The sequence below is a fragment of the Ceratotherium simum genome, chromosome 24, assembly GCF_057802395.1.
Source record: "Ceratotherium simum simum isolate JZ-2026a chromosome 24, ASM5780239v1, whole genome shotgun sequence".
Classification (NCBI taxonomy): domain Eukaryota; kingdom Metazoa; phylum Chordata; class Mammalia; order Perissodactyla; family Rhinocerotidae; genus Ceratotherium; species Ceratotherium simum.
The window spans coordinates 23,226,418-23,240,980 of NC_141923.1; the positions used below are offsets into that span (position 1 = coordinate 23,226,418).

Genomic DNA, 14,563 nt, shown 5'->3' on the forward strand with positions numbered 1-14,563 from the left:
AAACTAGTTTCCCAAATATTTTCTCCTGCCAGTCTAAATTTAGAAAGAGAAAAAATTCTCACCATTTCCTTCCGCCGGACTCTGCAGATAGAGATTCCGGCAGGCTGACATGGTAAGAAGTCTTACGTTTTTGCCGGCTTTCGTCAGGCGTTCCCGTATCTCATCATCTGCAGTAGTCCAGGGAGATGGCAGTTCTTCCAGCCAGAGAAGGCAACTTGCCAGCCAGTGTGGATCCTGCTGACTACGCCAAAACTGTCGGGGGGCAGTGGTGGAATCTCCCTCTGCCCTTTTCCTTAAGGTTCTTATGGCTGGCCAAATAATTAACAAGACAGGTTAGCAGGAGAAAATAATACCAAGTTTAATAACACGTATACACGGGAGAAAGCAGGGACACTGCATTTCTCAACACAATAGCAGAAATTCTCGTCTTAAATACCATGTTCAGCCAACGACAAAGGAGGATGTGGGAGGTGGGGGGAGTCAGTTATAGGAGATTACCACTAAAGCACAGTAAACAAGAGTAAGGTTATTATGCAGATTTAAGGCCTCACCTTCCACATTGATAAGCCCCTAGAAATGAGGCCATCCCCCCCTCTTCCCAAAACAGAGAGGGAGATACCTTTACAAATGGAGATTTCCCTTATAAATGTAAATGATTTATAATGGCAGCTCCTCACAGGGCCATCCAGAGAATGTGGCCAGAGAGACAGAACTTCCGATAAGATGGGCTTGTTGGTGCATTTCCTATTGTAACATTTTATCCTACATTATCTTTACAGCCATCATGATAGATCTGTTCCAGGAAGGAGCCACCATGTCAAATTCTTTAGGCAGTTAGTGGGGGAGGTCAAATGTCCCTAGAGAAAACAACCGAGGTAAAGAGATAGATTTCAGGGTGGCCAAATCTTCATCTCCCCACAAAGGAATAAGGAAATAAAAATGCCTGTTCTCTAAGGCTAACGGTTTGATTTGTTTTCAGGGCTCTTCATGAAATGTAGCATAGATATGCAACTTAGTTTTTTTCCTGGTTCCTAATAATGGTTTCATGTTACTACTTAATTTCCCCCTGTCCTTGATACTTTATGCTTAAATGAAATGAGAGGGAGTTGAGGAGTCTGTAGACACACGTGAGCCATGACCTGCTGCTGTCTTTAGCAATTTTTGCTAATTGTTAAGATTGTTTACTCTTAATGTTTAAGGGACAGTAGGGTGCAGTGGAATGAAGAGAGTATTGAAGGTAGAGAAGCCGGGCTGAATCCTGGGTCTGCATCCTGGGTCTACTACTTATAATCACTGTATGGAGTTGGACGTGTTACTTGACATCTCTTAGCCTCAGCATCCTCTATAAATTAAGGGTTAATGATGCCGATTTTAATAAGTTGTTATGAGAATTAAATTGGATTGTCTATGTGAGCATCCGTATTGTACCTGGCATGATAGCAGGCTCTCAGAAAATGTTGGTTCTTCCTGCTTTCACTAATGGAAAACGCTGGAAAGTACTTTAAATTAGATTTAATAAGATTTTAGGTCATGTGGCATAGATTTATGAGACAAGCACACAGAAGTGATTTCCTAAGTTTAAAAGGTGAACTTTACATTTCAGATTTCTTGCTTCTTAACTTTGTTTTTTGGACTGAAACAGTTGTGATCCAGGAAAAGCCAAGGAAAACAGTTGCATTAGCCTTCACTTCTTCATGTTTCCTGATGTGGGAAGGAGCTACATCATGGGCACTATACCTTTGTACTTGTAGACAGGAGAAGGGAGGCAGGAACCAGAGAAGATAGATGTGGAAGGAGGTTGAGAGGCATGGTCAGAGGAGAGGCATATAAGTCTTTGACAGGGTGTTCTCCAGCCGTGTTTCAGCTAGTATGGAGAAGTTGTATGTTCCATTGATTTTTTTTTTTTTTCGTGAGGAAGATCAGCCCTGAGCTAACATCTGCCAATCCTCCTCTTTTTGCTGAGGAAGACTGGCCCTGGGCTAACATCCGTGCCCATCTTCCTCTAGTTTATATGGGACGCCACCATAGCCTGGCCCGACAAATGATGCCTTGCTGCGCGCCCGGATCCGAATTGGCGAACCCTGGGCCGCAGCAGTGGAGCGCGCACACTTAAACCGCTTGCACCACTGGGCCGGCCCCCATTGATTCTTTTTTTGATGCTGCAAGGACAGACTGTAGTTCACTTTGAGAAAGCTAAACTCACAGCAAGGGTCCTTGCTTGTTTATCTTTTTATTTAGTTTTGTCTAACATTTTAAAAATATGACTGCTTTCATTAAATGCTCTAGGATCTTTACATATTTAGCGAATTCCCGTTATCTTTGCTTTAGATGTATGGTCATGTACTTCCTCAGATGCATTCAGAATAAAGATCCAAAAAGTCCAGAATATCCTAGATCATTAAAGAAAGATTTCATCGCATTGTATTTAAAAAGCCAGAAAAAAAATAGCCATATAGATTTTAGGAAGATTGTAACAATTAATGTTAGAGATTAAGTTAATCCTCAACTAAGCAAAAAGTGAAATTATTGGAGTACTCCATACTTTTCATTAATTAAGTTTTCTTTGATGCTTCTTTGTTCTAAACATATTTTGTTTCTTCTACTTCTATAAAAGATTTTTGAAACTTTTGAGATTGTCTTGCATGAAAAACTTTCTTTTGCATTAAATAGAAAATTAGGGTAAGGATGGGAGGAAAGCATATTTAGAGAATTTTCTACTTATGAAATTGTACTCAGGATGTTTGACTTTCTATTTTGGTAGAGATGTTGAAGATGCCATCTTCTCACCTATTTATTATTGTAGAATTTGTACCTCTGTTATAGCATTTTTTAAATTCCACTATATTTTAAATTAAGGTGCGTGAGAGTGTTCACTGTATACTGAATAGATTCTCTGTTTTAGGTTCTTCTGTGTGTGTTGTATTTTTGTTTAAAGGTACATATGTTCTTTTGTTTATTTGTTTGTTTATTGCAGTAACATTGGTTTATGACTGTAAAAATTTCAGGCGTACATCATTATACTTATATTTCTGCATAGATTACATTATGTTCTCATGTTCACCACCTAAATACGAATTATAATCCATCACTGCACACATGTGCCTAATTATCCCTTTCACCCCCCTCCCTCCCCCTTCCCCTCTAGTAACCACCAATCCAATCTCTGTCTCTATGTGTTTGTTTGTTGTTATTATCTACTACTTAATGAGTGAGATCATACGGTATTTGACCTTCTCCCTCTGACTTATTTCACTTTGCATTATACCCTCAATGTCCATCCATGTTGTCACAAATGACTGGATTTCATCGTTTCTTATGGCTGAGTAGTAACTATTCCATTGTGTGTAAATACCACATCTTCTTTACCCATTCTTCCCTTGATGGGCACTTAGGTTGCTTCCATGTCTTGGCTATTGTGAATAACGCTGCAATGAACAGAGGGGTGCATGTATCTTTACGCATTGGTGTTTTCAAGTTCTTTGGATAAATACCCAGCAGCGGAATAGTTGGATCATATAAGTTCTATCCTTAATTTTTTGAGGAATCTCCATACTGTTTTCCACAGTGGCTGCACCAGTTTGCACTCCCACCAGCAGTGTATGAGAGTTCCCTTCTCCCCACATCCTCTCCAACACATGTTGTTTCCTGTCTTGTTAATTATAGCCATTCTGACGGGGGCGTGAGGTGATATCTCATTGTAGTTTTGATTTGCATTTCCCTGATAATTAACAATGCTGAACATCTTTTCATGTGCCTCTTGGCCATCTGTCTATCTTCTTTGGAGAAATGTCTGTTCAGGTCTTTTGCCCATTTTTTAATTGGGTTGTTAGTTTTTTTCTTGTTGAGATGTGTGAATTCTTAATATATTTTTGAGATTAACCCCTTATCAGATGTATGGTTTGCAAATATCTTCTCCTAATTGTTAGGTTGTCTTTTGGTTTTGTTTGTGGTTTCCTTTGCTGTGCAGAAGCTTTTTAGTTTGATGTAGTCCCATTTGTTTATTTTTTCTATTGTTTCTCTTGCCTGGTCAGACATGGTGCTTGAAAATATGTTGCTAAGACTGATGTCGAAGAGCGTACTGCCTATGTTTTCTTCTAGAAGTTTCATGGTTTCAGGTCTTACATTCAAGTCTTTAATCCATTTTGAGTTAATTTTTGTGTATGGTGTAAGGTAATGGTCTATTTTCATTTTTTTGCATGTGGCTGTCCAGTTTTCCCAACACTATTTGTTGAAGAGACTTTCCTTTCTCCATTGTATGTTCTTGGCTCCTTTGTCGAAAATTAGCTGTCCATAGATGTGTGGGTTTATTTCTGGGCTCTCGATTCTATTCTAAAAAGGTACATATGTTCTTACAGCTTAGTAGAATGGACATCAGACTGATAATGAGACCTGCAGGTCCTAGCCTTAGAGAATATCTTCTTTTTTTTTTTCATTATAGAGATACCAGTCTATCTGTCCCATTTAGTTGACAGTGTTGTTGGTAAGATTAGATGAGATATTATATGTGAAGGTGCTTTTAAAATTTAGGAGCATTGCACAAAATAAAGGATTATTATTATTTGGAGTTGTAAACATGACTAAACTCATATCTGAGGAATTGCTCTCTCAAATCAGAAAAAAACAAAGGGAGGAGTATTACATGGGGAAGTGACTTGTGTTTTCAAGCTATGTGAAGTTAGAAATTATGATATGCCAAAGGACTAATGTATAAATTCTTAAAAATATAAACATTAAATAATCTCTTATTTTCATGCTCTTTACCATTTGATTGACCTTGACTTGGATTTATTTTTAAGGATTTGTGTACATCAATGGCAGAATCCTCTAGTGATTCAGACCACTTCCGCTCTCGTGACCGATTGAGTCGATGGGCTGCCAGGTCAACACACAGGGAAATTCGAAATCGTCCCACAGTAGATGTCACCGAGAAGGTCAACACTATAACAAGTACTTTACAGGTTAGTTTAACAATGGTTGCATTTAATAGATTTTAAATAGTTTAAGCTGAGAAATAGTTCTGGTCAGTGTATTAGCTTTTTTGCTGCTGTAACAAATTGCCACAAAACTAATGTCTTAAAATAACAGAAACTGATTTTCTTACAGTTCTGTAGGTCAGAATCTGACACTGGTCTCATTGGACTAAAATCAGGGTGTCAGGGCTGCATTCCTTTCTTGAGGCCCTAGGAGAATATCTGTTCCCTTGCCTTTTCTAGCTTCGAGAGGCTGCTCACATTTCTTGTTTTGTAGCCCCTTCCTTCGTCTTCAAAGCCAGCAAGGGTGGATTGAGTCCTTCTCACATCACATCACTCTGACTACTTTTCTGCTTCCTTCTTCCACTTTTAAGGATGCTTGTGATTACACTGGGTCCACCCAGTAATCCAGGATAATCTCCCCATCTCCAGGTCTTTAATTTAATCATAGTTGCAAAATCCCTTTTGCCATGTGAGGTAACATATACACAGGTTCTAGAGATTTGGACTTGGAGATTTTTGGGGGTCGTTATTCTGCCTAACGCAGTCACTAAAGATATTTGAAATATATGACAGATTGTGGAAGTGTTTTGGGAAAAGGCAGTATTTCCAAATAAAATATTGTGAGGGTGAAACCAGTCGGAATTACCATAGTTTAGTTTCTTGTGGACATGTGCTTTTAGAGAAGTTGCTCATATTTTGGCTAGGTTCATTATTCATGGATGAATGATATTGAGATGACATTTTGATCTAGAGGCTAACCTCTGACAGGCTTTGGAAGTTTCAGTGGAGGCAGTTTACATCCTCTCCATGGAAAGGTCTTGGGGAAAGAGGTGGGGGAGGGGTAGCACAGTCACACTGGAAACAAGAAAACTCAGAAATAGAATTTTTTCCTACCCATTAATCCCTTACTTTTGCTTTGCTTGGATAAGCATGGATTTGAGCTTTTAATGCTTTGGGTTAGTGTGCTTAGATAAGAAGAGGCTCATTCCTGGTGGAGAGGCCATAATTTGATTTAAAACTCAACGTCTTTTTCTTTGTAAACTTATTGAAACTAACATAACAATGGATTTTTGGAATACAAATCCTTTACTTTCCCACCACTGAGACACATTAGTAATTATATATTTTTCAAAGAAATGCCTCCATTAATCTCTCAGGTGAAACGTAGCCTATTTAAGTGGAAACCATTTTTGTTGTGATTAGAACTAAATGTGTTGTTTATAGCTAAAGTTTAAAGAATACTTTTTTTCTATTCTCCTAATCAAGTTCTGAGCTGAAGTAATAATTGAAATAACATTGATCCTAATGATTTGCTTCTCTTATACACCATCTACTAGACTTGTTCTTTCAGGATTCGTTTTCTATAAAGAGGGTGTGAATTAGTTGAGGCCCACAAATTGGTAATGAGGATTCTTTTCAATTTACAACTTTGTTCCTGTCTTACTATGGAACCTTGGATAAGGATTTAAATTATGTGCTTCAGATTTTACACAAGTGAATTGCAGATGGATTTGAGTTTCTCTCTCAGTGGTGTTAATAAGATTTATTTGATATTTATGAAGTGTATTGATATCCAACTTAACTATGGTATAAATTGTACCTTTTACAAATGATTGACTTAGCCATTTGGCCTACTACTAAGATGGATTGGGAAAAACATCGTTTGGAACAATTAATAAAGTGCATTTTCTTTCTTAAGGACACCAGTCGGAACCTGCGACAAGTAGACCAGATGCTTGGACAGTATCGGGAATATAGTAACGGACAGGCGGGTGCTATAGAACACGTGAGAATGTTTACATATGTTTGCATTTTCTCTTACCCACTTTTTGGAAATGCAGTTGTTGAGTGTGGATGTGAGATAAAGGAGATAACCATTGTGAATAGCTTAGCTTTTAGACTGCTTTACTATTTTGTAGTTTAAATTTAGGTTAGCTTGTCAGAAGGATTGCCAATTAGGTTATATAGATTTGATTGTATTGAATTTGAAAGCTTTTAGTCAGAGGGGGAGGAATTTAGGACATGAATTAAAGTGAAACTGACTAAATTTGGGCCATGGATACCCTTCATGGGGAATTAAGAATTTTAAGGATGGTTTATTTTAAAGAATACATGCTCATTGTTTAAATAAATCATAAAATTCCTATCTCATAGTCCTTCTCAGTCCCACTCCAAAGGGGTAACAATTTTTGACAGTTTCTTGTATATCTTTCCAAACATTTTCACTGCATGTATAAGTATACGTGTGATTGCTTTAAAAACTGGAATCATACAAAATATAATGTTATGCAACTTTTTTTCATTTAATAGTAAGTATCATTTTTCCGTATGCTCAGGAGCTCTACCTCATTCTTTTGAACAGTTATATAATATTCCATAGTATAGATGTATCCAGTTTTTTGGTTGTTATTATTATAAACAATGCATCAATGACCATTATTGTACACATATTTTTGTGTAATCATGTATGATTCCTGGAAGTAGAGTTGCCAGGTTAAAGGATCTGTACACTTACAAATTTGCTAGATATTTCAAAATTGCCATTTCAAGGATATGCCAGTTTATACTTACTGGCATAAGTTTATACTTACTTCATGGAGATGTAAGAAGGAAAGATACCTTCTTAATATTTTGCTAATTCTGTCTCTCTATTATTTCCTTCTTTTGGAATTTGCTAACTCATCTTCTGTAAACTCTTGGAAAACCAATTAGGTTTATTCCTTTATGTTTCCAATTATGAGTATACACTCTAATGAGAAGACTAATATTACATTTGTACTATAATGATTGTCTTATATATATCTGTGCTGTACTAAATTGTTGCATAGCTTCCAAGTTGTAATTGATGATTTGCTATTTTCTTTTTACAAAGCAAATGTATTATTATTATTTGCTTGTAATTGGAAGCTCATTGCTTGAGCACAAGGAAACATATCTTCTCTCATAAGGTTTTCTAGTAATTTCATTTAGAAAATAAACTTGGATTTTCTTTCATCTACAAGGTTTCTATGATTTATGATGTATTTGACAGATGGAGCTGTATATTTTGTATATTTGGGTAGCTTGTGAAATGTTTTAGATTTAACTACCTTATTAATAATGGGAGTTAATTCTTTGCTTTTTAATTTATTAGTGAAAAGTAAAAAGCAGTATTAACTAGTAGCAGAGAACAAACCTATTTTGTCACGTTGAATATTAGATACTTATGGTAGCAGATTTTCTTTGAGTTGAGCAATTGGGAAATGAAATTGTGTATTAGAGAACTTTTGTACAGGTAAGCATTTAAAACACAAAATGTGTTCTACTATGGCATTAAGCCTCTGTGGTAGGCCTAGAGTTGAATAATGCTGAACTTGGGGGAGTGGTTTTATTCATGCGAAGTAAATAAACTCAACAAATATTTTATTTCCATCTGAGTTTTAAGTACATAGAATGCAAAGCCACTCGTTTCAGAAATAAGACACAGGAGAGCAAGAGTCTTTCCTTTTGATTCAGGCTGTTCCTTAGTCTGGTCTAGACTCTCTTCCTTAGTCTCCCCAAATTCTTGTTCTGTTAAAACAGTTGGTTCTCAATGATCTTGCTCTCCATACGAGTATCTCCCTCACTGCCTTATGTTGTACTCGATTGATAGAGCAATGATTTTCACCCTGCCACCTGTAAGTTACCTGAGGGAGCACCTGCTGTAATCTATGGGAAGTTATGCATCTCAGAAAAAGTATTTCTCACAACAAGTGATTCTGATGGGCTCCTTGATGAAAATTGCTTTCTTAGCATTAAAATATTTACTGCTGTAGAATATATCATACCTGGAAATGAGGATATGTAATGTGCCAACTGTCATGTGAATTATCCAGATCTTTCTATTCATATTTTTTAAGTCCTTTAAGTACATGGTAGAATTATCCTTTTTTTTTTTCTTTTAATTAATGTGTGTTCTGTTTTGGGAGGGACCCTAAAGAGTGATTTTTTTTTTTTCTTTTTGAGACTATCCTGCAACTTATGCAAGTCCCCTTGCTGTGGAACCTGCTTTTTTTTTTTTTTTTTAAACATCTTATAACAGGTTAATCCATTTTAACCAATGTTCAACTGTGAAAAAATTTCTTCATGCTGAATAGCCATTGCCTCATTGAAATTAGCATTTAATTAGCATTTCCCTTTTAAAATGTAAACGATTTCCTAGAAAATGAGATCAACTCTTTTGCTCTAGGGAAGACAAGAACTTTTATTATTAACTTAGATTTTATAAATGATTCTATTGCTAAACCTCAGGAAATGGATGTTAGTGATATATATGCATTTAAATATTTATTTTATTGGAATTTGACTTTGTGAATATAATTTGCCAATGGGTGAGGGGAACTATAAATATTCGGTGCACTGTTTTCCTCCTGAGATGATCTCCCCCAACAAGAGAACGGTGAGAATTATTCCTGTTGGTTTTGTAAGACCTAAGAGTCAAGAGTCATGTTGGGTCACTTTTCTGATGACTTTTCCTTGAAATATACATAATTTCACTATTGTTCCCTTAAATCTTGATAACTTCCAACCCTAAATTTAATTCTTTGCCTATTATATGAGAATGCCTCTCTATGAGGAGTTGAGCAGTGTTAGAGCATCAGTGATGGTGTCCGTGGTATTTCATAGAGAAGCAGCACCTACCTTTCCATAGTCTCTTTGGGCATTTATCCGTAAACTTAGTACATTCCAGGTGCTTTTTTAGATTAAGTCATTTAATTCTCTGAACAATCCTATTAGGTAGCTAGTATTATTATCCTCATTTACAAGATAAAAAAACTGAGGCACAGAATAGTTGCTAACTTGCCCATGGTCTCACAACTAGTCAGTGACAGAGCCACGCAGAGGATGTTATCCCCAAACCAAGAATCAGAATTCATTTACCTCATTGAGTCATGGTTGCTCCCATTTTCATGATGCTGTGAGTTTACATGTCTGAAAATTGAGATTTTGGATTCAAAGTTTGAAGGGTTATATAGTTTATATCGATAAACTAGATTTTGGAGGTTATCTTAACTGATTAAAAACAGAAGGCCACTGTCACAGAAGTCATTGATATTACAGCTGCTGCAATGTCTGGAATGAGAGTTAGATGGACCAAATACAGAAACTGAATTAGGAAGAAATCTGGTGCTGAGCTAGGATTGGCATTGCTGGATTGTCAGAGTTGGCAGTTCTAGCTGCCATTTACGCAATGTGGTGAATTCTGCAAGTTGTCTACACCAACGTTAATTTTGCCCTTGTTTCTAAGCAACAACCATTGATTGTTCACTAGCCTTTCTTGCAGCCCTTCCAGCTAGTGAGCCATATTTATTTATTTATTTTACAGTAGTGACTTTCCTTTTCTTTTTTTTTCTTTTAAAAGGATAATTTTATTCTACTCTGTTAAAAATTTTTTGTTTATTGCAGTAATATTGGTTTATAACATTGTATAAATTTCAGGTGTACATCATTATACTTCTATTTCTGCATGAATTACATCATGTTCTAGTGAGCCATATTTAGTTGGATAGTATGACTTAGGATCTTTGGGCTCAATGAACTTCATGACCTTGAGGAAGTGTCATCCTGCATTATTTCTCATGCTGTAAATTTCTTGGAAATTTTGAGAACAGTTGGGCCAAAGCGTACCTGTGGGGAAGGTTTTATTTGAAAGCTTACTATGAAAATTTGGAACATATACTCCTGTGTTAAATAGCGCAATTGATTAGCTTAGCGTTTAGAATATTTCTAGAACTGTGTGTTCCTATTCATGAGAGAACAGGGTCTTTTTTTGTGTTAATGCTATAAAAATGGAATGCCCTTAAGAAAGAATATTCAACATAAAAAGTTAATACCTTCTGGAGTGGTAATTTGGACTGTAGCTGATGAGGTTAAAGTAGTTAATATAGGGTGTAAAAGACAAATACAGTTCTCTTGATTCAAATCAATAGATTCATTAAGTTCACTTTTAAGGTAAAGCTTGGTTAAAATATAGTAATATCAAATTAGAGCTTAGAGGCTTGCATTAAGGTAATATTTTTTCTAATTAAGTACTCTGATTAAAATTTCCCTTTGGGAGTAATAGGGTGTTACCATCTGGCACATGAATTTTGGAAGAAGTTGAATGTTAGATGATAAAGTCCAGGTTTTTTTCTCTATTCAGTGGGTTTCAATTGTCAAATATACTTAGTGACACCCCAGAAGGATAATGTTAATTGTTTAGAGCCAGGCACAAGTCACTTATAATATCCCAAAGCTGAAGGTATCTGCCCCTTTCTCTCTGGCTGAGTTTTACTGATTGTCGTGGAGGTGAGAACTGTTCCCAGTCTTTTAATAACTTTAATGTTAAGTAGTAGCAGTCTATGGGTAAGAAATAGTAATCAAACTGTTAAATTCTGTTAGGACCTTCTTTTCATAAGTATATTTCAGATCTTAGGAATTAGGTTCTTAGAGTATTATGTTTAAAATTTTATTACCATATCTCTCATGAAACTACTGTACAGGAGAATAATTTTTACAGACTTTTGCTTTGAGGCTAGTGGAATAATGTAGACTTTGGAGTCAGACTTGAAATTGAATCCTGATTTTTCTACTAGAAATCATCTCAATGACTTTGGGCAAGGTATAAAACCTTTCTGAACTTGAATTTCATCATCTGAAAAAAGAATATAATCATATATCCCTTATTATAACTAACATTTATTGAAGTGGTCACACTGTTTAGGTACTTGGTAAACATTTATGTTCTTGTTATTTCTTTAATTCATCCAATAATCCCTACCTTCAAGCATTTTCTATGTTCTCAGTTTAGTACTTGGTACTTTATAGGCACTCAGTACATGTTACTTTCCTTTCTTTGAATTCATTGGGCCTAACTTCAGTTTCATGTGTGTATCATTGTGACTGTAAACAGCATAATGTGTTGCAACATTCACAGTGATATGTGTATCTGATTATTTTGACTTCAAAGTATATGCTGTTAGACAGCATACATAATACATTTTCCCCCTCTTATGTTCATGAGTGTATTGTCTGTCCACCCAAAGTACAGTAATGTACTATTAAGAGCACCTTCCATTTTCCATGAGTGCTCATTTATTGACATTCAAAATATTATATAGAAATATTTTAAAAATTCTTTAAAAGTTATGGTTAGAATGGGTGTGATATATGGGCTTTGAATATATGGAATTTCGTTTAAAAATAAAAGAGTTACGTAAATAAAAATGATGTATCATTTGAAAGAGAATTTCTGAATTTCAGGAATGTTATTATGGGCTTATATTTCCATAAATCAGAATATAGAGAGAGGTTAGGCATAGCAGCCGGAGCTAATGATCTTTTGGTAAATAAAAAATAAAATAGCAGCAACCGTTTTAAAAATACAGTTCAGCAGCAGATGGTGGGACCAGAAAGGAATGCAAGCCATTAATTTGCACTCTTGTTTAGTTTTATAAAACTTTTCTCCTCCTGCTTCTCTTCCTTCTTGTTTTAATAGTAGAAGATAGACTGTAAGGAACCAAAATAGAGCTGATAAAATTAACTCTACAGCCAATTTATTTTGCGGTCTGTTGCCAGATAAACCTTGGCAGTCTATAGAGGAATAGGCAGTGAAGGAAAGCCAAGCATAAAACACTTAACAGTCCAAGTGCCTGTGGATGAAATTATTATCCTGGACGACGTTTTTAAAATGACCTCTTTTCTGCCTCCACTTTTGCCGTGGATTTTTGTCAGGTGTCTGACTCCTAACATTTGCAAATCAGAGTACTTCAGTTTTTTTTCTGTCAACATTATAGATATATCTAAACTTACAACATAAACTGTGCCCGTGGTCGCCAGTGCTATATACATTGTGAACGTTTGCTAAATACTCTTTTGTGTCAGATGAAAATGAAACTAAATGGTTAGACAAAATATTTAGATGTTTCCAATTTCTACTCAACTATGCAGCTAAGTGAATGCAGTTTTCTATACATGACTAAATTTGCATGCATTTCTGTATAATCTATGTTATGTTAGGGGTTTTATTTTCTTATTATGAAAATAAGGGACAATTTAGAGTAAGAAAGTATCTGAAGAAACTAAATGGGATCTTTAAATGGTTTCCAAAATTCAAGCCTAGTTTAAATGGCAGCGTTTAGAATTTTTACCAAGTTGTTGCTGGCTTTTTTTTTTCTTTTATTGGATGAAAGCTAATTTTTTGATGAATATTTGGTAGCTACTGTATTTATGTGTGAGTAATCACTGTTCCTAGTTTATTTCTATTATAGTCTCTGTGGAACAATGGTAGATATCTTTTAAGAATTTCCTAGTGACTATTTTTAGTATGATTTTTTTCTCTCTCTCACAATGAGCTTAGTCAAGGATGGGATTCGTTTTGTTGAGAATGTGAATATGTGAGACATGCTGGTCATTAGTGAAGCAGTTACTGATGCTGTATATTGGCCAAGGAAGTTTATGCATGTAGTTCTTTGCCATTTCTCATCTTGTCTGATTCAAGCCAAATTTTATTGAATGATTTATTTCTTAGGCATTTCTGATACTGTTTGTGGAGTTAGCGCCTAGTTTCCTAGCTGTTTCCTATTGCTTGGAAATCTTACCTTTCTAGGGACTGGTCAAGAAACTTGCGATTATGAATTTTGGAAAGTCTATATTTTTTACTTAGAAAAGCAAACAAACCAGAGTTCTGGTCCCAGGTGAGATGGAGTTAGCATACTCTTCCACTGCATATGGCTATAAAACCTCTACTGAACGCACGAAGCAGCGATTTGAAGTCTCTGAAAAGTAAATACAGGTAGTCCTCGTTGCATGGTTTCATCGTGCGTGAATTTTATTACTCTAGTTTGGTCAAATAACACTAGTCCCCGAACAACACAATTCAAATTTCGGTTAACACAGTGCATTAACTATGGGTAACTACAAAAAGTAGAAACCTTGTTGCTAGCTCTTCAGTCACACATTATGTAAATGACAGATCACCGCTTTTGAAGTCTGTTGCTGATTGGTCACAGACAGTGAAATGTATAGTGTTACCTCCTTGTCTCCCAGTGATAGACCTGCTTGTATTTTACAAAAGTAAATAATAATAATAAAAAAGGAATTAGGGGCTGGCCCCATGGCGTAGTGGTTAAGTTCAGTGCACTCCGCTTTGGTGGCCTGGGTCCGTGGGTTCAGATCCCGAGTGCGGACCTACACCACTTGTCAGCCATGCTGTGGTGGTGACCCACATATAAAGTGGAGAAAGATTGGCACAGATGTTAGCTCAGGGCTAATTTTCCTCAGCAAAAAAAAAGGAGTTGGCCAACAAAGATGAAAGTGCAGCAAAGAAATGAAAAGTGATAATGCTGGAAGTGAAATTTGAATCATATAATGGAGGAGTTATATGTGGAGTTATAAAGAAATAGCTGATGATGGGAATATTGACACTGCTGCTATTCAAGGGTCTCTAGAGATACAGCTGGAGGAATTTAGGGAAGTCATTTTCAGGGAATGACAAATTCTTCTAAAGAGCTTTTTCAGATTAAAACATCCCATTTCTTCATTCAGTTTATTTTTTGCTCTTATATTCATTGCCTATACTCATCATAATAAAA

At 35.9% G+C, this 14,563-nt stretch overlaps 1 protein-coding gene across 11 annotated transcripts in view; it reads left to right on the plus strand.

Moving 5' to 3' along the window:
* The window catches only part of CEP128 (centrosomal protein 128), a 405,817-nt gene that overhangs the window by 29,788 nt on the left and 361,466 nt on the right, over positions 1-14,563 (plus strand). For 9 of the 11 annotated variants that reach the window (XM_087448103.1, XM_087448095.1, XM_087448097.1 and 6 more), the window contains exons 3-4: positions 4,797-4,958; positions 6,673-6,759. In XM_087448103.1, the coding sequence (XP_087304229.1) occupies positions 4,812-4,958; positions 6,673-6,759 (234 nt within the window). In that variant the 5' untranslated portion in view covers positions 4,797-4,811. The remainder of the gene's footprint in view (positions 1-4,796; positions 4,959-6,672; positions 6,760-14,563) is intronic. The other 2 variants (XM_087448098.1, XM_087448101.1) reach the window with 2 other exon arrangements.